This window comes from Cebus imitator, unplaced genomic scaffold (assembly GCF_001604975.1).
Source record: "Cebus imitator isolate Cc_AM_T3 unplaced genomic scaffold, Cebus_imitator-1.0 Scaffold148, whole genome shotgun sequence".
Classification (NCBI taxonomy): domain Eukaryota; kingdom Metazoa; phylum Chordata; class Mammalia; order Primates; family Cebidae; genus Cebus; species Cebus imitator.
The window spans coordinates 488,689-511,293 of NW_016107463.1; the positions used below are offsets into that span (position 1 = coordinate 488,689).

A 22,605-nucleotide genomic window follows, 5' to 3' on the forward strand; every position below is an offset into this window, starting at 1 on the left:
AGCATCCTTAGGGCCACAGATCTCTGATGATCAAATGAAAGTGATCAAACCCTCTTTTTAGAAAAATACGCCTTCCCCAATTCCAGGATGTCTCCCAGAATCTCTGAAACCCATTCATCTTGACTAAATTTTTTTGTTTGTTTTTTGTTTTTTATTTTTTTGAGACAGGGTCTCACTTTGTTGCCCAGGATGAAGTGCAGTGGCGTGATCTTGGCTCACTGCAACCTCTGCCCTCCAGACTCAAGAGATTTTTGTGCCTCAGCCTCCCTAGGAGCTGGGATTACAGGCATGCATCACTATGCTCAGCTAATTTTTGTATTTTTAGTAGAGATGAGGTTTCATCATGTTGGCCAGACTGGTCTTGAACTTCTGACCTCAAGTGATCCACCCACCTGGCCTTCCAAAGTGCTGGGATTACAGGTGTGAGCCACTGTGCCCCGCCAGATAACAATTTAAAGTCAGCTCTTCTGGTGGCCAATGTAGGACCCATCAGCCCATAGTAGGAGGTTGTCACCCTGCACTGAGCCCTATGATAGCAATTGTGGGAGGTTAGGGTGTTCACAACCAAGGAAATAGGATCTCAGACTTATGAAAAAAAAACTAAGATCAGTGAATAAGCAATATTCCTGCCACAGAGTCCTCTTTGGCAGGTGGAAGCGAATGCCTTCCATTAGTTCAGCAGGCATTTGTTGAGCACCTGTGAGTATCTCCTTCTCTCTAATCACTGGGAGATTATTATTTATCAGAAATTAAAACTCATTGTCATCTCAAGCCTGAAGAGGATGTGGTGTTCCTCCAGGTGACTTCTTTGTGACTTGTTCAGATGGTGGATACCTCACCTGAAATACTTACTACAAAGTTCAAGCAAAGCAGCCTCCTCATGTTTGCTGTTCTGTGGACTTTGGCATGAGAACGAAGCACCCTGTTAATGATGGAGGCCAGCGGTTGGACGAAAGGGTGTCTCCGTGTCTTCCGCTGCAGCGTGAGGCTATTCAACAGAGGAACAGAGGAGTCCTATGTCGCTGGGAGGTTCTTAGTGACAGTTTCACAGGACACACACTTTATAAGTAGCAGGAGACTCAGATTCTGAGTTTTTCTTTCTAGAAAGATGCAGGTAGCAGTTTTCATTGATGTTTATCTTAGCGGTTGGATGCTAAGAGGCAGTTTTGTTTGTTTGTTTTTTAATTGTGGGAGGACCTGGTGGAGCCTACAGACTCGCCCTCAAATCAGAGCTTCTCTGCTGCCTGGCTGTGTGACTTTGAGCAAGGCTCTTTCCTTCCTTCAGCCTTGGTTTCTCATCTGAAAGGCAAGAATACTACTACTATGCTCATAATATTGAAGCAACATTAATGTCTCCTTTCCCTGCTTTGCAACGTATTCTTTTCTTTTTCTTTCTTTCTTTTTTTTTTTGGTTTTTTTTTTTTTTTTTTTTTGTTTTTTTTTTTTTTTGAAGTGGAGTCTCACTATGTCGTCCAGGCTGGAGTGCAGTGGCACAATCTCAGCTCACTACAACCTCTGCCTCCCGGGTTCAGGCAATTCTCGTGCCTCAGCCTCCCAAGTAGCTAGGTTCACAGGCATGTGTTACTGTACCCTGCTGGGGTTTCACCATGTTGTCCAGGCTGGTCTCAAACTCCTGCCCTCAAGCAACCCACCCACCTTGGCCTCCCAAAGTTCTGGGATTCCAGGTGTGAGCCACTGCACCCAGCCAACAGCCTATTCTTTCATTTCTTTTGCAGCACTTACTCCATTCTGCCTTGTATTTTTGGTAATAACTTCCCAATCTGTCTCTCCCACTAGATGGTAACCTCTCAAGGGCAAGGACTAAGACCTCATCTTTGTAGTCCCTCAAGCCCAGGGCAGCACTTTGTATGCGGTGGGTGTATCAGTCCAGGCCCAATCAGGAGACAGAAACCATGCAGTAATTTGAATAAGAGATATGTAATAGAAGGCGTTAATAATCTCTGATAGGAGCAACTATAAGTGTGTAAAGGGAACTCCAAAGGGTTCCCTAAGGCTGAGAGAGAATATCCAGGAAGCACAAACTTGGAAGGGGCCTCTCTGCATTGCTGTGGTTCAGACTTCACTGGAGGTGTGATTGTAGCCCACAGGATGGTGGAGAAGTACACGAGGTTGACATGAGCCAGGGCTGGTTGACAGTGGCTGAGCAGCAGAGTGGCTAAGCCCTCTGAGGTGCCGACCAGAGGACGCTGGTGGACAGGTGTGTGTGTGGAGAGAGTCAGGGCGTGCTGCCAGTGTAAGGCCTGCAGCACGCAGTGCCTGCGGTAGGAGGCCACCGTGAAGTGGCTACTGGGCCCAGGCCAGGGCTGCAAGGTCACTGAGCAACTGTGCACTCTAGGCATGCAGCTAGGGCAGAGCATGACTGAAAGTCCCCACAGACAGACTCTGCGGCTCAGCAACATCCAAATCCGAAAGAGAAATCCCCTTCCTCTTGCAGTGGCCCTCCAGGGCCCCCTCCTGATGAGGCTCACTGTAACAGAGAGATGCTGACAGGGTCCAGTCCGTGATCTCAGAGCAGAGGCGAAAGGAGACTTTGGAGCTGAGGCTATACTGTGAAAACTGCAGTGGGTGCAATGGGGGTCACTAAAATGTTTGAATTAAATCGGGGAAAGCTATACAACCTGTCAGGCCCCCTCATCCCTGCTTAGTTCCCTTTCTATGAGGTCTGAAGATTTTACCCTTTTGTAATATACTCTCTGGAAGCTTATTTCCCTCTGTGTGTGTGTGGGGGGGGGGGATGTTTTTTGAGACAGAGTCTGCTTCTGTCACCCAGGCTAGAGTGCAGTGGCACGATCTCAGCCCACTGCAACCTCCGCCTTGTAGGTTCAAATGATTCTCCTGTCTCACGTTCCCAAGTAGCTGGGATTACAGGCGCATACCACCATGCCCAGCTAATTTTTTTATTTTTAGTAGAGACAGGGTTTCACCATCTCACCACGTTGGCCAGGCTGGTCTTGAACTCCCAGTCTCAAGTGACCCACCCACCTCAGCCTCTCAAAGTGCTGAGATTACAGATTGAGCCACTGTGCCCAACCTCTGTGTGTCTTCTTAAGGAGGCATGGGTCTCTCTTCTTTTAGCTCACACTTAAAAGAGATTTCCAAAAAGAAAGAAGGAGCAGGGGAACGAGCTCTTGCAAATAATCTGAGACCCAGTATTTCATTTCACAACTTATTTCTCCACTTGAACTTGAACTTGTTTCTCCACTGTCTATTTCATTTTGAGGCAGTCCACTTGTCCCTTCCAAATGCTTTAGGAGTGTCCTGAAGCACTTGCCTTCAAGGAGCAGTGGAAAGAATCAGCCAATCCAAGAACCAATCTTTCTCTGACTTGAAGGAGAAGTCAGTGGCCACTTTGGATCAAACTGGGGAGTTAATCTCCTTGGACAAATTTGAAGAGTTCAGTCTCCAAATATTTAGAACAGAATAGGTAAGAAGGGAAGAGCCACCAGCAGACTTTGAGGATAATTACAACACAAATATTATTCAGAAAGCATTTAGAAAGGGCTAATCGTGGGCCAGGTTCAGTGGCTAACGCCTGTAATCCCAGCATTTTGGGAGGCCAAGGCAGGCAGATCATGAGGTCAGGAGATCGAGACCATCCTGGCCAACATGGTGAAACCCCCTCTATACTAAAAATACAAAAATTAGCTGGGCCTGGTGCACACCTGTAGTCCCAGCTGCTAGGCTGAGGCAGGAGAATTGCTTGAACCCAGGAGGCAAAGGTTGCAGTGAGCCAAGATTGCGCCACTGCAATCCAGCCTGGGCAACAGAGCGAGACTCTGTCTCAAAAAAAAAAAAAAAGAAAGGACTAATTGTTTCAAGTAACTTGATAATCCAACCAAAAAGAATTGAGTCTATAAAGAGCCCTTCAGATGCGCTCTTGTGGGAGATTATGTTATTAATAGGCACCAAATTTGAATAGGACAATGTTCTTGGGTATCAACCATCCTGTTCTTCCAAACTATTGCATTCTCTCCTCAGAGTCAGATGTAATTACTGTTAACTAGTGAGTCCATGAAAGAATGAGCTAAACAGTGAGATGGGGTTACAGTTAAGACTTCCTCCAAGAATGAAGTAGTTTTCCAAACTTAAATCTGTTGGCCGGGCATGGTGGCTCATGCCTGTAATCCCAGCACTTTGGGAGGCTAAGGTAGATGGATCAGTTGAGGTCAGGAGTTCGAGACCAGCCTGGCCAACATGGTGTAACCCTGTCTCTACTAAAACTACAAAAATTAGCCAGGTTTGGTGGTGGGTGCCTGTGGTCCCAGCTGCTCAGGAGGCTGTGGCAGAAGAATCACTTGAACCCAGGAGATGGAGGTTGCAGTAAGCTGAGATTGCATCACTGCACTCCAGCCTTGAGACACTGTCTCAAAAAAAGAAATCTGTTTATTATCCTACAGAAGGATGATCATTCCTTTAGACCAGAAAAATGACAATGAGAAGAACTAGACAAATTTATTTTTTCTGACAAAATTTAGATTTATTTATTTGTTTATTTTTTGAGACAGAGTCTCGCTCTGTTGCCCAGGCTGGAGTGCAATGGTGCAATCTCAGCTCACTGCAACCTCTGCCTCCTGGATTCAAGTGATTCTCCTACCTCAGCCTCCCGAGTAACTGGGACTACAGGCGTGCACCACCACGCCCAGCTAAGTTTTGTATTTTTGGTAGAGACAGGGTTTCACTTTGTTGGCCAAGCTGGTCTCAAACTCCTGACCTCAAGTGGTCTGCCCACCTTGGCCTCCCAAAGTGCTGGGATTACAGGCATGAGCCACAGCACCCAGCCCGACATTTATATCTGTATATTGCGGATGTGTTACTTTTTTTTTTTTTGGCAAGTAATGTGCATTCTTGGCCAATGGAACCTAGAGCAGATTGGCAAGAAACCATCTCAGTGTCTTACCAAACTTTACCTTGTTATCTTTATGTGTACAAAGGAAATTGTCCTCTTAAATGATCAAGTATAACAGGTGTGTTTCCCCTGGGTAGTGGGATTATAGTTTATTATTTTTGCTTATCTATATTTTCTGCAGTGAGCATGTATTATTTGTGAAACTAAATATATATAAAATATAACTTAAACAAACACACACTGTTCTTTCTAACTCTTGGCCTATATCCCTGCTTTTTGACTCAGATTTAGCCAGACCCTTTCCAACCTCTTTATTCCCCACCGAACTGCAAAAAATCAGCAGACTTCAGTTTGGGAAGAGATTTTTTTAGAGGAGATTAATCTCCTCACTCTTGAACTTCTAAAAACAGCCCAGTTTTTCCTCTATTTCTCACCAAGCAGTGATTGATGCTACACCTGACTCAGATTTGACAAAACCGAAGCCATGAATCAAAGCTTTCTATGATTCTTGCACGTTCTGAGGCTGGGGAAAGCGTAGCCCGGGCACCGAGCCGTGTGAAGATGCTCTGTGGGGGGATTATCCTGCCTCAGGCACTTTGGAGAGTATCACCTGCCATCACTAATCTTTGATATGTTGCTCTGCCTTTTCAGATTTTCGACAACGAAGCCAAAGACGTGGAGAGAGAAGTTTGCTTTATTGATATTGCCTGCGATGAAATTCCAGAACGCTACTACAAAGAATCTGAGGTAAGTGACAGATTCATTAATTCATTCGGCAACTATTTCTTAAGGACCTCCTAATTTGGATGAATTCCATCTCTCGTGTGGATTCGATTTGCTTTCAAGCCTTGCTGGTTCTTTTTGTAAGTATCAAAATTAAGGCCCTAACTCTTCAGTGACAACCATCACTGGCCCTGGCCGTTACTCAATTTCCACTTAGTCTTCCTGTCTCCCAACTCTGCCATCCTTCTGGGCAATGTCAGTATCCATTGGGCTGGGCCATCCAACACGCTGGCCTCTCTGAAAAACAACAGTCTCCTCAATCGCATGCGCTCACTCGCTCTCTCTGTCTCTGTCTCTGTCTCTCTGTCTCTCTCTCTCTCTTTTTCTTTTTTTGAGACAGAGTTTCACTCTTGTTGCCCAGGCTGGAGTGAGATGGTGTGATCTCGGCTCATGGCAACCTCCACCTCCCAGATTGAAGTGATTCTTCTGCCTCAGCCTCCCAAGTGCTGGAATTACAGGCTTCAGCCACCGAACCTGGCCTTTTTTTTTTTTTTGAGATGAAGTCTCGCACAAGCTGGAGTGCAGTGGTACGATCTTGGCTCACTGCAGCATTTGCCTCCCAGGTTCAAGCCATTCTCCTGCCTCAGCCGCCTGAGTATCTGGAATTACAGGCGCCAGCCACCATACTGGGCTAATTTTTGTATTTTTAGTGGAGATGAGGTTTCACCATGTTGGCCAGGCTGGTCTCCCAACTTCTGACCTCAAATGATCCGCCCACCTCAGCCTCCCAAAGCACTGAGATTATAGGCATGAGCCACCTGTGTTTTATTTATATTTGAATCAGTCCTTGAAAACTTTGATAGCTCATTCCAGCACAGTGCCTTTCTGTTAAAACAGAAAACACCTTCGTGAGAGCTGAGAATAATTTCAGACATCTTCTTTCTCTCTGGTCTTGAACCTACCAGGATCCATCCTTGCCTTGGTTCTACCTTCTTGTTACACGGTTTCTACGAGTCACCACTTCTATCCCGTTGGTATTTTATTAAGGGCTGCTGATGGAACTTGGGTGACCCGCTTGTAAATAACATCCAGGCCCTGCAATGCCAGCAGATGCAGGGCTATTTTTGTTGTTGAGCAACATGCCGCCAATCCCAATACGTTTGGAATCAGGGCCCCACACTCGTCCTTGAGCCATAACACATGGACCTTGAAACGCTTCTCCCAGACTCATTAAGGCTGATGAGAGACACAATCAATAAAATTGTTCAAAATGAATTCCACCGTTACGCAAAGAAGTCAGGCTCCCCATGTGCTTCGGATTTCTTTTGCCTCCACGTTCTGGGATTCATTTTGGTATAAAAGTCTTACCTGATCTTAGCAAATGCTTGGCTGCATAATTGCAGGTACGTGTCTTCAGCTGCTGTCCCTGAAAGGGCTGGGGAGAGGCTGAGGTGGATCACTCTGTGGCTCATCTCCACCCAAAGGCTGAGCATTTCTTTTTTTGTTTTTCTTTTCTTTCTCTCTCTTTTTTTTTTTTTTGAGATAGAGTTTTGCTCTTGTTGCCCAGGCTGGAGTGCAATGGCGAGATCTCAGCTCACTGCAACCTCCACCTCCCAGGTTCAAGTGATTCTCCTGCCTCAGCCTCCTGAGTAGGTGGGATTACAGGCATGTGCCAACACGCCCGGCTAATTTTTTGTATTTTTAGAAGAGAAAGGGTTTCTCCATGTTGGTCAGGCTGGTCTCGAATCACCGACCTCAGATGATCCAACCGCCTCAGCCTCCCAAAGTGCTGGGATTACAGCTGTGAGCTGTGAGCACCTGGCCAGGCTGAGCGTTTTAGCATCATCCACTTTTGTTATGCCCTGCGGCCAACTACACCTATGCATTTTAAGATAAACAAAGTTAAATGCTCTCTGCATAATTGTGGATCCATAACTGCATAACTGGGAGAAATAAACAGGGCACCATTGACCTTCCCTTTGTATCACTCCACAGAAATCCTGTAGTTTCGTGTCAAATCCACCAGTGCTTAATGGGGCTCTGATGCCATGCAGGGCATAGTGCAAAGCACTCCTGTGACTCCTCGGGCCTCCTGGGCTGCTGTCCTACCTGGATGTCCCAGCCTCTTTGGGCACTGTGGGCCTTCCAGGGAAGCAGGGTTGCCAGAAAACTCTGAACTAATTTCAGCTTTTCCTCCCAGTGTGCTTTGGCGTGGTTCTGCCTGGACTCCAGGGAGTTCCCTCCTGATTCAGTAGGAAGTCTTGATACAAATATAGAATATTAATGAAGAAATCAAGTCTCATTTCTAGTCAACGGGTGCCTGACTCATTTCCCTGTGCTCTGTGCCCCAAAGAACCTCCACTAGAAAGCTTCCTTTCATTCACATAGATATTCAAGGCGCTTTTCCTTCATGCTTCACAGAGTTGCTCACAGGCACGTCCATACCCCTTTCCCTGGGTCCTAAAGTAGTCTTCCCTGGATGCAGCTTGGCCAAGTAGATGAGAGGTAAAGAATCCAGTAATTATAGGCTGGGCACGGTGACTCACACCTGTAATCCCAGCACTTTGGGAAGCCGAGGCGGGTGGATCACAAGGTCAAGAGATCGAGACCATCCTGGCCAACATGATGAAACCCCCTCTTTACTAAAAATACAAAAATTAGCTGGGCGTTTGGCACGCACCTGTAGTCCCAGCTACTCAAGAGGCTGAGGCGGAAGAATCGCTTGAACCTGGGAGGCGGAGGTTGCAGTGAGCCAAGACTGCGCCACTGCACTCCAGCCTGGTGACCTAGCAAGATTCCATCTCAAAAAAAAAAAAAAGAAAGAAAAGAATCCGGTAATTATCCAAAAAATATTTATGGAGTCCTCACTGAGTGTCACATACAATGTTAAGGCGTGGGATGACAGTTGGGCACAATGGCTCATGCCTGTAATCCCAGCACCTAGGGAGGCTGGGTCGGGTGGATCACCTGAGGTCAGGAGTTCAAGACCAACCTGGTCAACATGGTGAAACCCTATCTCTACTAAAAATACAAAAATTAGCCATCATGGTGGCGTGTACCCATAATCTCATCTACTTGGGAGGCTGATGCATGAGAATCTCTTGAACCTGGGAAGTAAAGGCTGCAATGAGCTGAGATGGTGACAGAGGAAGACTCTGTCCCAAAAAAAAAAAAAAGGGGGGAGGGACAGCAATGAGCCAAAGAGATACTTAGGGTCCCTCCCTTCAGGACACTTCCAGCCTAACAAAACAGTAAAGAACTAATCATACAGAGACATAATGAAGTTCAGAGTCACAAGTGCAGGAAGGCAGGGGAGAGAATGTGATAAGGAAACTGAATTTAACAGAATGGGATCAGGAGAAGCACTGTGGACGAAATTGACAGTTAAGGCGGGACTCAGTGCCTCACACCTGTAATCCAAGCACTTCAGGAGGCCAAGACAAGAGGATTGCTTGAGCCCAGGAGTTGGAGATTACAACGAGCAGTGATCACACCACTGCACTCCAGCCTGGGAGACAGAGCAGGAGCCTGTCTCTAAAAATAAATGAATGAATGACAGTTATGATGAGACCTGCTGATGACAAGTATGAGGGTTGGGGGCAACAGCATGCCAGGTGGAGGTAGAAGCACATGCAGGAGCTCCCAGGAAACGTGTGTGAGGAACGGAAGGGAGGCCAGCATCACAGCTGCAGCACACGTGAGAGGAAGAGGGCAGGGAGGGAGGTTGGAAGGGAGGAGGGGGCCATGCTAAGTAAGTTACTTAGATTTTATTCAAGCGCAACAGGATGCCTTTAAAGAAATTTGGTGCAGTGGCTCACACCTGTAATCCCAGCACTTCGGGAGGCTGAGGTGGGCAGATCACCTGAGGTCGGGAGTTCGAGACCAGCCTGGCCAACAGAGTGAAACCCCAACTCTACTTGGAAGGTTGAGGTAGGAGAATGGCTTGAAGTCCCAGCTACTCCGGAGGCTGAGGCAGGAGAATTGCTTGAACCCAGGAGGCAGAGGCTACAGTGAGACAAGATCATGCCACTGCAATCCAGCCTGGGCGACAAAGCAAGACTTGGTCTCAAAAAATTTTTTAAAAAAATTAAAAAATAAAATAACATGGAAGCTGAGGCATCATAGGATCTAAATTACACTTCTAAAAGATTGTTCTGGATAGAGAATGGACTGGAGAAGAACAGTGGAAGTCAGGAGACCACCGAGGTCACTGTCGTTATTTATATCATTAGTTACTTAGGTTCTATCGTGGCTTGTGCTAGAGGGCTGGCAGCAGAGATGGAGAAGAACAGAGGGTTTCGAGGTATATTTTGACGATGAGTTGACAGGGATTGGCCATGGATTGGATATGGGGATGAGGTTGAAGGAGAAGTTGGGATGATCTTAAGGATTCTGGCTTGGGTGACTGAAAGATGGGGGTACTACTTACTAAAATGGGAAAATGAGAACAATGTACCTTGGAGAAAGATGAGTGGATTTTATGATGTCAGAGAGGCATCTAACACAAATGGAAATGGTCTGGCGCTTAGGTGAGAGATCTGGGCTGTAGACAAATTTGAGAGTATTTAGCAAACAAGATATTTAAAAATCCTGGAGATGGATGAGAGGAAGCAAGCATGAAGTATAAATGGGAAAGGGGTTCAAGTCCTAGCCTTCAAGGATGGCAGCACCTGGAGATCAGGTAGAATCTCAAAGAATCAGGAATCTAAAAGAATTGGCCAGAAAAAGGCCGGGCACAGTGGTTCATGCTTGTAATCCCAGCACTTTGGGAGGCTGAGGCAGGCAGATCATTTGAGGTCGGGAGTTCGAGATCAGCACGACCAACATGGAGAAACCCCATCTCTACTAAAAATACAAAATCAGCCGGGCGTGGGGGCGCATGCCTGTAATCCCAGCTACTCGGGAGGCTGAGACAGGAGAACCAATCACTTGAACCCAGGAGGCGGAGGTTGTGATGAGCCAAGATCATGCCATTGCGCTCCGGCCTGGGCAACAAGAGTGTAACAAGAGTGGAAAAAAAAAAAGAATTGGTCAGAAAGTTAGGAGGAAAGCAAGAGAAATTTACCAAGGAATGCAAGTTTTCAGAGGAAGAAAGTGATTGGATGTGCTAAACGCTGCTGAGAGATCGAATAGAAAGAGAGTGGAAAACTGTCCGCTAGAACAGTTCTCAACTGGGGCTGATTTTTGCCTCACAGGGATGCTTGGCAATGCCTGTAGGCATTCTTGGTTGTCACAACATAGGAGGTGCTACTGGCATCTAGAGCGGTGTAGAGGCAAGGGATGGTGCTACAATCCTCTAAAGCACAGACAGTCCCTCACAACAAAGAGTTATTTGGCTCCAGATGTCCACAGTGCCACGGCTGCGAAACGTTCCACAGGAAGACGTGGTAAAGAGGGATGGAACTTTGGATTCAGCTCTGACACTCAGGGCCACCCCTGGCCTGTCCTGGAGTCTTAGGGTTACTTAATGGATTCGGGATAAGGGGCCCCCTAGGGCTAAGCCGTGCACACTCGTCATCCATTTCATGACCTCCCAGGGAATCTGCTGGCCTGTGTCACAGGTGGAATTCCTCCTCCATGGACCTGGCAGCTGGATCTCAAAGGGCTACAGGTACCATTGGGAGCCTGCAATAAAATCTTAGAAAAAGTATTTCCCCCGGGGCGACTCCCTTGTGACCCCAGCCTCCATCTTCAACAGACCAGAATGCAGACTACAGTCTGAACCCACCCAAAGGAAGAGGAGTGTGTTTCCTGGGCTGTTTTGGTTGTTGTGTCTACTGTAAACATGCCAGGGACCGGACATAAGAGGAACAACCGATTCAGAAGGCAAATCATTTCCAAACAAATGTCTAACCGGCACCCTGTAAATAATTAACACCCTCCACCCCACCATGGGAGTTTCCTTCTCAAATGAAATCTGACCTTGTTCTGTGCTTAAAACCCCTCACCGGCCCTGCTTTAGAGTTCGGCTCACACGAAGCTCCCCCTCTCTGAGTTTTCCTGGGCATTCTGCTCCCCCATTGCTGGTGGTCTGGGGGCAGCAAAGTTCTGGTCCACGGCTTCTAGGGCATGCTAGATTGTGCTAGCTCATTGCTATGGCATGAGCTCAGCAAAGACAAGAGCTGGCTCTTCCCCAGCCGCTGCCACTGCACCCGTGCTCAGCAGGCGCTCACCCAATGGTTGCCGAATGAATGAGTGAAGACAAGGAACTTTGCTTTTTTTTTTTCTTCCAGCAGTGACAATTTCAGAGCAAGCGCTATCAAAGAAAATGAATTCGTTGCCATTAAGCAAGCAGTTGTGAATCAGAGTTCCATTTTTTTTTTTAATCGGAGGCATCCAGCTTCATGGGCCTTTTCTTCCCATCCATCTTTGTAAGTTGACGATGTCAGCGTCCTAAATAGAAACACTCTTTATGTGAGGAAGCCGGATGCTGATGGGCTGAAAATGTTTCAGGATTTTTTTTGATGCTGATGAATCCAGAGCAGGGTTATCTGGGTTCCTCCTCTCCACCCGGCTCCTGTCACACATGGCCATCCAGGCCAAAGTGGGGGATGAAAGCGCTTTTTTTTTTTTTTTTTTTTTTTTTGAGACGGAGTCTTGCTTTGTCACCAGGCTGGAGTGCAGTGGCACCATCTCGGCTCACTACAACCTCCGCCTCCTGGGTTCAAGCGATTCTCTTCTGTCAGCCTCCCAAGTAGCTGGGATTACAGCTACGTGACACCACGCCCAGCTAATTTTTGTATTTTCAGTACAGGCAGGGTTTTGCCATGTTGGCCAGCCTGGTCACGAACTCCTGACCTCGTGATCCGCCCACCTCAGCCTCCCAAAGTACTTGGACTACAGGCATGAGCCACCGTGCCTGGCCTGCACTTTCCTTTGTTTTTCCATTTCTCCCTGGAAACCTTTGAGCCAAGCAATCAAGTCTGCCTCTCTCATGAAGGTGACCAGAGCTGGGAATTTTCCACGGGATGCCCTCTGCCTGATGGCCCTCATGCCATCACCACTAACCAGGGATTCAGAAGCATGCTCTGGGGACTCAGGATCAGCTGACAGTCCAGCTCAGTGCTTTCCTTATTCTCATTTTTGCAGTGCTGCTGTTTCCTATCAGGGCCTGGAGCTTCAGTTCTCAAAAGCCTCTTAGCTTCAAGTTTTTTTCTCACAGTCATTAATGGACTCTTCAGGGCAGTGCTGGGTTGTGGGGAGAAAAAATAGTGTGATTTTTTTTCAGGCAGGGAGAGCCCCTCCATCGGTCACACAGACCACTAAGACCCTGCCCGCCTATAAGAGTCATAAAGCTATTTGCTCCGTGTCACGTGGAGCAGGAAAAGGGGGTGAAACCAAAAGCTGAGCAGGTTGGACTGGTTATGTGGCTGATACATAGTGTCTTGCTACTGCCAAGATTTTCATCCCAGCTCCTTGATGCTCTGCCAAGATTTCAAGGTGAAGATCCCAGCAGAGGAATGAGGAACTCTGCACGATAAGTTAGAGCATGCCTGCAGAGGCCAAGGCAGTGAGGCCATACCCGCAAGGCTGAGTTGGCTGTGTTGGGGTACCAGAATGAACCTCAACTTCTAGCCTGCAGGACTAGCCCAAGCTGGAGAATCTCTGAAAGTTATGCTCGGAGAGATATAACCCGGAGGCCTTTGGTGTTGGCTGATAGTCAAGTTCGAGTCTATTACTCATTCTCCTCCATTCACTGCAGTCTTTCATGAGGTCTGGCTTCCATCATGAGATGGGGAGTGACCAAAGAAAGTGGCGTCTATACTGGCCTCCTGGGGGCTGCCACCCGCAGCAGTCTCCCCTAGACACAAACGTGTAGGGCGTTTGCAGCGTCCCAGTCTTCAGACATACCTCCAGGGCAAAGGAGGAAAAAGAAAAAGGAATGTCTGGCCAGGCATGGTGGCTCACCCCTGTAATCCCAGCACTTTGGGAGGCTGAGGCAGGTGGATCACCTGAGGTCAGGAGTTCAAGACCAGTCTGGCCAACATGGTGAAACCCCATCTTACTAAAAATACAAATTTTAGCTGGGCATGGTGGTGTGTGCCTGTAATTCTAGCTACCCAGGAGGCTGAGGAAGGAGAATTGCTGGAGTCTGGGAGGCAGAGGCTGCAGTAAGCTGAGATCATGCCACTGCACTCCAGCCTGGGAGACAGAGCAGGACTCCATCTCAAAAAAAAAAAAAAGAAAAAAGAAAAAAGAAAAAGAAAAAGGAATGTCTTTCATAGGTGAGGAAGTTTAGAAGTAGAGGGTTGTTAGGCTGGGCACAGTGGCTCACGTCTGTGATCCCAGCACTTTGGGAGGCCGAGGCGGGTGGATCATGAGGTCAGGAGTTCGAGACCAACCTGGCCAATATGGTGAAACCCTGTCTCTACTAAAAATACAAAAATTAGCCGGGTGTGGTGTCAGGCACCTGTAGTCCCAGTTACTCGGGAGGCTGAGGCAGGAGAATCGCTTGAACCCAGGAGGCAGCGGTTGCAGTGAGCCAAGATCAAGCCACTGCACTCCAGGGTGGGTGACAGAGCGAGACACTGTCTCAAAAAAAAAAAAAGAAGAAGTAGAGGGTTGTGTGTATGAGTGCTTTGTTTTTCCGATCTTTGTTGACTTATATAATGAAAATCAAAGGCATCTCTAGCTCAGAGGTTCTCGGCTAGGAGCAAATTTGTCCCCCAGGGCCGTCTGGCAATATCTGGAGACATTTTCGATTGTTGAAACTGGATAGGGCATGGTATGAATCTAGTGGGTAGAGGTCAGGGAGGCTGCTACACATCCAAAATTGGCCAGGTGCAGTGGCTCATGCCGATAATCCCAGCACTTTGGGGGAGCTGAGGCAGGAGGATCACTTGAGCCCAGATGTTTGAGGCTGCAGTGAGCCATAATCATGCTGCTGCACTGCAGCCTGGGAAACAGAGCGAGACCCTGTCTCTAAAAGAGAAAGAAAAGAAAAACATTCAAAATGCACCACAACAGAGAATTATCCAGCTCCGAAATGTCCATTATGCCAAGATCAGTAAACCCCGACCTAGACCGATCCAAGGAAAAGAAACTTAGTAAAACCTACTGGTATCAAGACTCATTAATGAATTCCTTTAGTTAGCATTTATTAAGCAACTACTGTGTGCCAGCTCAAGGCTAGGCATTGAGGGTACAAAAACGAGATTGTGTCAGCCCTCAAAGGGCCTGTCTTCTACTGCCTTTTGAATTGATCTTCTTGTTACAGATGAAGCAGTTTTTCTTCCCCTTTTATTTCGGAGGATATAAAGGCGTTCTTACTAGTGATAAATACGGCATAGTAACTTGAATGGGGAAATTTGCAATTTTTTGAACGCAGATGGCAACGAAGGAGAAGGAATAGCATGAGGCTGTCCTAGAATCGTGGACGCCTGTCATGGCATAATTGAATGTGTTTTAGACAGAATCTGATTTTGAAGTTTCCCTTAAGTTGGTGACTGAGTCTCCAGGTCCCTGGATCGTCGCCTTCCGGGACCAGGAACTCCTTGGCAGCCAGTTTGCTGATCCCCACAGATCTAAAAATCTGTTGAATTCTCTCTTAAGGGAGAGAGAACGGAACTAAAAGAGATACATCTAGCTTTCCCAATAACTGTCAAAGGTGAGAGATTAAACGTTGTTTGCTAAGGATGACAGGCCCCAGAAAGGGAACAGAGAGACCAAATAAGTAAATATTGTCCCTTCGGTATAAAGAGCTTCATCCAAATCACTCGGCTCCTTCAAATTAAAAACATTTTCATTCTGGTCTACATCTTGGCCTTTGAGGGTGGTAAAGATTTTCAGTTATCTCTAATGGCCAGATTTAACACAGCTGCCTCATGCGGGTACATTGTTAAGTTTCCTTTGTTGTGCTGTTATTATCATTTTTCCCCCTTTCCCTCAAGTCCATCTGTTTCTTTCTGAGAGTAACATAGCTGTTTGCAGTGGGTTCCAACTTACTGGGGCCTGCATGCTTCTTGGAAAATAAGAGGACTGATGACATCACTAGGGTGGGGAGAAAAGTCCCTGCTACCAAAGGGGTCCCTGGTGGGAGCCTCTAAAACGGGGGGGGGGGAGAGAGGAAGGCTGCAAAGGAGATGCTAGAGAACGGTCCCCGGCAGCTGCCACATCACCGGCCCTGAGCCCTCTCCCCTCGCAGGGTCTGGATAATGCCAGTGCTGTTAAAAAGACCAGATGTGGTGGTTCACACCTGTAGTCCCAGCACTGTGGGAGGTGAGGTCAGGCAGATCACTTGAGATCAGGAGTTTGAGACCAGCCTGGCCAACATGGCAAAACTCTGTCTCTACTAAAAATACAAAAATTAGCCAGGCACGGTGGCTCACTCCTATAATCCCAGCCCTTTGGGAGGCTGAGGCAGGCGGATCACAAGGTCAGGAGTTCGAGACCAGCCTGGCCAACATAGTGAAACCCTGTATCTACTAAAAGTACAAAAATTAGCCGGGCATGGGGGTGGGTGCCTGTAATCCCAGCCACTCGGGAGGCTGAGGCAGGAAAATCGCTTGAACCTGGGAGGTGAAGGTTGCAGTGAGCCAAGATCGCACCACTGCACTCCAGCCCGGGCAGCAGAGCAAGACTCCGTTTCAAAAAAATGAAACAAAAAAATTAGCAAGCAAAATACAAAAATTAGCCAGGCATGGTGGCGGGCGCCTGTAATCCCAGCTACTCAGGAGGCTGAGGCAGGAGAATCGCTTGAACCCAGGAGGTGAAGATTGCAATGAGCCAAAGATGGCACCACTGTACTTCAGCCTATGTGAAAGAACAAGACTCTGTTTCAAAAACCAAACAAGAATAAAAGAGGCCGGGCGCAGTGGCTCACACCTGTAATCCTAGCACTTTGGGAGAGCCAGGCAGGTGGATTGCCTGAGCTCAGGAGTTCAAGACCAGCCAGGACAACATGGTAAAACGCCATCTCTACTAAAATACAAAAAATTAGCCGAGTGTCATGGTGCGCTCCCATAATCCCAGCTGCTAGGCAGGCTGTGGCAGGAGAATCATTTGAGCATGGAGGCAAAGGTTGCAGTGAGCTGAGATCGAGCCATTGCAGTCCAGCCTGAGTGACAGAGCCAGATGCTGTCAGGGAAAAAAAAAAAAGGAACTCATGATCTGGTTGAGAGGATAAGGTATAATGACACCAACACTAAGTGCCAGTACAGAGCGAGGCAGCAAGAGAAATGCACTCACCTGGCCACGTGTGATCTACTTTCCTAAAACTAGTATGCACAGTCCTCGCCAGAGGATTCCCAGGACTGGTCAGGGAAGACTTTATAGCAGAGGTAGAATCTGAGCTGGGCCTTTATTTTTTGCTCATAAATTAATACATGATCCTTGTTAAAAAAAAAAAAAAAAAAAAAGCTCCAGCCTGGGCGAGGTGACTCATGCCTGTAATCCCAGCATTATGGGAGGCCGGGGCGGGTAGATCACGAGGTCAGGAGTTCGAGACCAGCCTGACCAGCATGGTGAAGCCCCATCTCTGCTAAAAACACAAAAATTAGCCAAGTGTGGTGGCGCATGCCTGTAATCCCAGCCACTTGAGAGGTTGAGGCAGGAGAACTGCTAGAACCCCGGGGGCGGAGGTTGCAGTATGTCGAGATCACACCACTGCACTCCAGCCTGGGTGACAGAGCAAGACTCCATCTCAAAAAACAAACAAACAAAAAATTCCAACATGATACAGACACAAAATAGAACAAATCTCCTATGATCCTTCATCACAGACATCACTGTTGTTAAAGCTGGTGTTTATACTTACACATAATGCACACATAGTAGTATTTTAGAAAATTCATGCTATGTATACCACCTTGCAGCATGCATGATTTCGCTAACAACAAAGCTTGCCATTTTCTTCTGGAGCACCTGCCCATCTAGTGAGTTTTAGGTGGCCAGTTAATATGGCAATGAAGGCCGGGGCAGTGGCTCATGCCTATAATCCCAGCACTTTGGGAGGCCAGGGTGGACAAATCACTTGAGCTCAGGAGTTTGAGACCAGCCTGGGCAACATGGCAAAACCCCATCTCTACAAAAAATACAAAAATTAGCCAGGTGTGGTGGCACATGCCCAGAGTCCCAGCTATTCTGGAGGCTGAGGCAGGAGGATTGCTTGAGCCCAGGAGATGGAGGCTGCTGCTGGGCAGCAGAGCAAGACCCTGCCTCAAAATAATAATAATAATAATATAATAATCCAGTGTACGGTGGTGCCATGTGTAACATTATTCTCCATTTGGTGGACACTTAGGGTGTTTCCATTCTTACTACGGTACTGCAAGAAATGTATCTTTTGGGAGTTGTTCTAATGTCTGTAGAATAAATCTAAATGTGAAACCGTTGAGTCAGTGGACATGTGAGTTTAAATTTTCCTAGACATAACAAAATGGCCCACACGCTGTGGCTACATTGAATTACCCCTGACTCACACTTAGATGGGAGCAAACTGCAGTCTGAAGATGTGTGAGATGGAATGGGCAGTGTAGTGAATGGCTGGTAATAAGGAGTCTCAGTGCAGAGTCAAGCATCAACAAGGCACAAGGAAAAAACTTGAATGCCAAGCCAATGAATTTGGACTTTATTCTGCAGGTTGCAGAGACTTTTCAAAGCAAGGGTCACCAAAAATTAAAAATTCCATTGGCCAAGAAAAAAGAAAAAGAGCTGGCGAGGTGGCTCACACCTGTAATCCCAGCACTTTGGGAGGCCAAGTCAGATGGATCACCTGAGGTCGGGAGTTCGAGACCAGCCTGATCCACATGGAGAAACCCCATCTCTACTGAAAATACAAAATGAGCCAGGCATGGTGGGGCATGCCTGTAATCCCAGCTACTCAGGAGGCTGAGGCAGGAAAATTGCTTGAAACCCAGGTGGGGGGAGGTTGCGGTGAGCCGAGATCACGCCATTGCACTCCAGCCTGGGCAACAAGAGCAAAACTCCATCTGAAAAAAAAGAAAAAGCAGGGGTCATCAGCAACCATGCAAGAGGACTCTACTTGTGACCTCACCAGAGGCGCTGACTCTCTTGTGGGGATGGTGAGGGCAGGCTCCTGGGTGCCCAGAGGGTTAGGAACCTCCAAATCCTTCAACCTACTTCTTTCTCTATTCTGCTACCCTCTTTCATGAGCAAATTGCCCTCAGCCCATCTTGACAACAATAAGATTTTATTAATGAATAGGAACATTTGGAAATAAAAAGGCATTAAACAGTAGTCCAGTCCTTAACAACCCCGACTGCCTCATTTTCAGACCGATCATTGGCAACTCACTTCCCAAGGAACAATGAGGTATTCTTTTTCAGACCTCATTCCTTGCAAAACCAGGAAAGATGAGACGCCAAGTCTCGCTGCACTGCTGTGCCTAGTGCTGATTTTAAAAACCACTGCTGTTCTCTTGGCCTAATAATGTGAAGCTACCTCAGCATTTTGAGCAAACCCCATTTTTACTGGGATAACTACAAAAATAGTAGTGCCCAACTTCATCCTGGAGAGTTTTTGTTTTTTTAAATTTTTCAAAGGAAAAAAAAAGACATTTAAACTGCTGCAGTAATTGGTATGAATGATCTTCCCCAGAACTCAGTGTTTGGAGCAGCAGTTGCAAATCCTACCAATTGAATTTGGTAGTGAAATACCAGACGAAGTAGGTCAAACAAAATCAAGGCATATGAATTCCTAAATGCCAGATCAAAACCAGAGATTCTAAGTCTCTGCCAGAAGTGGAGATGCTGATTGTGGCATTGTGGGTGATTGAATCAACAGAAAGAGCCCTTGGGGGCCGGTGCGTTGGCTCACGCCTGTAATCATAGCACTTTGGGGCGCCAAGGCAGACAGATCACTTGAGGTCAGGAGTTCGAGGCCAGCCTGACCAACATGGCAAAACCCTGTCTCTACTAAAAATACAAAAATTAGCTGGGCATGGTGGCATAGGACCGCCTGTAGTCCTAGGTACTAGGAAGGCTGAGTCATGAGAATTGCTTGAATCTGGGAGGCAGAGGTTGCAGTGAGCCAAGATCACCCCACTGCACTCCAGCCTGGACAACAGAGAGAGACTCTGTCTCAAAAAAGAAAGAAAGAACCCTTGGGGAAATCACCCTATCACCCTATATCTCAAAAGGAACAGACCAGGGAGGGAAGAATTCATCCAAGCAAAACATTCATGGAAGGGAGAAATAGTTGGGCTTTTCGCAGAAGGATCTGTGCAAAAGATAACCCCCCTAGAACCTATGAATTGGGATTCCCAGCTTATGCGCTCCATGTCTAGAGGATTCAGCCCTAATGTGGTAAGGACCCTGGCTCTGGGAGCCTCCCAGGCGGTCACAGCCACTGCATTTCATTATCATCCATTCTGTGTCTGAGTCCCTCTTCCAAGAGAATGGACAGATGGATAGATGGCATGGAGAAATGAGATGACGTCAAAGGCAAGGGATAGAAAATGACTAGCACGGTCCCTGGCACACAGTAAGCATTTCATAAGTGTTAACTTCTCCTTGCTTTGACCCTGCTTCGAGCTCTGCAGAGGGGTTACAGGAACAGTGGCTCCGTGGAAACCATGTGTCTTTGGAAGGTGGCCACCGTGAGTGGCGTCACAGGAGTTTGCTTGCGTGTTGCTTTTCCCTTGTTGGTATGAGTGGAGAACAGGAGCAGAGGTGTGGTTCCAGTGGTCCCAGCTCTCAGGATCATGGAATCCTCCTCCAGCTCAGCAAGACCCTGCAGAAGTGACAGCCATTTGTGCTGCTGAGACTTTTCAAAAAAAAAAAAATGTGTTACTGCCTCTGTTGTGGTTTAACCTGAATTCCAGATGGCACGTGTCTCTGGTACTTCACCTCTAAGAAACCTTAGAAGTTACATTTTCTGTTTGTTGTGCCAAGACTGGGCCATCTGTGCCACTGCAGTCCCGGGATGGTACCCAAGGCAGTATTGCCATGCTATCTCTGTCTGCCATGAGCCTTCTTACAGCTGTGTTATAGAAAACTAACATTTAAGACTTTCAAAGAAGGAAGCAAGAGCTGAAGGGCCCAAAACTCTCCGCCAGGAGCGAACAGATACAGCAAGCTCCTCTTCAGTTCCATCTCATGGAGAACTTCCCTCTGTCCTTTTTATTTATTTATATTTTTTTTGAGACAAAGTCTCGCTCTATTGCCTAGGCTGGAGTGCAGTGGCACGATCTCGACTCACTGCATCCAACTCCTATGTTCAAGCAGTTCTCCTCCCACAACCTCCCAAGTAGCTGGGACTACAGGTGCGTGCCACCACATCCAGCTAATCTTTGTATTTTTAGTGGAGACAGGGTTTCACCATGTTGGCCAGGCTTGTCGCAAACTCCTGACCTCAGGTGATCCACCTACCTCGGTCTCCCAAAGTGCTGGGATTATAGGCGTGAGCCACTGCCGCCGGCCATGCTCTGTTCTTTCAAGAAAACAGGCAGCAAGTCCACAAGTTGCTCAGAACTGGGGCCAGCTGCATCAGCCCCTGCTGGTTTTAGTCTTATTAAAGTAAAACACCAGAACTTCTTGACCCTTAGAACAGAGTTCCCAGATCAGGTCAGAATCACCCAGGGAGGTTTTGGAAACTGGAGATACCCAGGTTCCACTTCAGACCAACCCAACCAGACTCACTGGGCTGGGACCCAAGAATCAGTGTGTAAATGCACCAGGTTTGGAGAAATGGCCTCAGAGTAGAGCTTCCCATCTGTTTTCAGCCTTGACAGGTAGAAAGTGATTTGTTTTGATTGACACATCAAGGAGGAGCTCCTGGTCAAGATGACCCACCCCCGAGGTCAGGAGGCCCAGTCTGTCACTCAAGGGTTCAGGCTGCGATGCCTTATCACGTCTACTGTCCATTCACTGTAGGGAAGCTTTGCTTAAGAGAGCTCAATTTATTGCAGTCAAGGTTTTAAACCACTTTATTGTTACTTAATTTGGGGGATGGGGATGCAGGGAATAGAAATGTAAGCCTGTAAGCCTGCCAATTCCCGGATTGTGAGAGAGGTCAGTGCCTTTGAATGTTGTTCTGTCTGTTGGAAATCTGATACCATCTGTGGAATCAGGTCCAAAGTCTTCCTTGACAGCTACTAGCATTAATGATAACATATGTTTGTGTAGTCTTTCTCCTAAGTTGCCTCTGAGTTGGGGCTGGCTTCAGATTGACACTCATTGAAGTTTATTTCCTCCAACCAAAGACTCTAGGCTGGGTATGGTGGTTCACACCTGTAATCCCAGCACTTTGAGAGGCCAAGGCGGATGGATCACTTGAGGCCAGGAGTTCAAGACCAGCCTGGCCAACATGGCGAAACCCTATCTCTACTAAAAATACAAGAATTAGACGGGTGTGGTGGTGGGCGCCTGTAGTCCCAGCTACTCAGGACGCTGAGGCAGGAGAATCGCTTGAACCCAGGAGGCGGAGGTTGCAGTGAGCCGAGATTGCACCATTGTACTCCAGCCTAGGCAACAGGGTAACACTCTGCCTCAAAACCAAAACAAAAAGACTCTAATAGTTGTCCACCAGGTCCTCTGGGTAAATAAGCCCTTTCTTCATTTAGCACTCTAAGAATCTACAGCAATGACTCTATGATGTTTGAAGTGGCGTTTTTCTCCTTGAGAAATAAGACCTGACTGAGCGATTGTCTCCTCCACATCTATTTATTCAGACTCCAAGTACAACTGTTCGGCTTCTGTTCCAAAAATACCCAAGAAAGAATAAGTGTTATTAAGGTGCTTGTCCTCATCTTTTATTATTAACAGGCCCAGAGAAAGACATATAATTACCAGGTCATTAGCTTGGGCCTTAGAATTTTCAACGAAAATTTCTCACAAAATTGCACAACCTGGTTTTAACTTTTCAGAAAAATAAATGCTACTGTTTAGTTTCACTCTGTCCCCCAGGCTGGAGTGCAGTGATGCAACCACAGCTCACCGCAGCCTCCACCCCACAGGCTCAAGCAATCCTCCCACCTCAGCCTCCCAACTGCTGGCACATCCCACCACACCAGCTGTGTGTGTGTGTGTGTGTGTGTGTGTGTGTGTGTGTGTGTG

General features: G+C 47.2%; 1 protein-coding gene across 2 annotated transcripts in view; it reads left to right on the forward strand.

Annotated features, from left to right (window-relative positions):
- The window catches only part of PITPNC1 (phosphatidylinositol transfer protein cytoplasmic 1), a 324,051-nt gene that overhangs the window by 255,464 nt on the left and 45,982 nt on the right, over positions 1-22,605 (forward strand). For both annotated transcript variants that reach the window (XM_017542838.2, XM_017542836.2), the window contains exon 6: positions 5,519-5,614. In XM_017542838.2, coding sequence (XP_017398327.1) covers positions 5,519-5,614 — 96 coding nt within the window. The remainder of the gene's footprint in view (positions 1-5,518; positions 5,615-22,605) is intronic.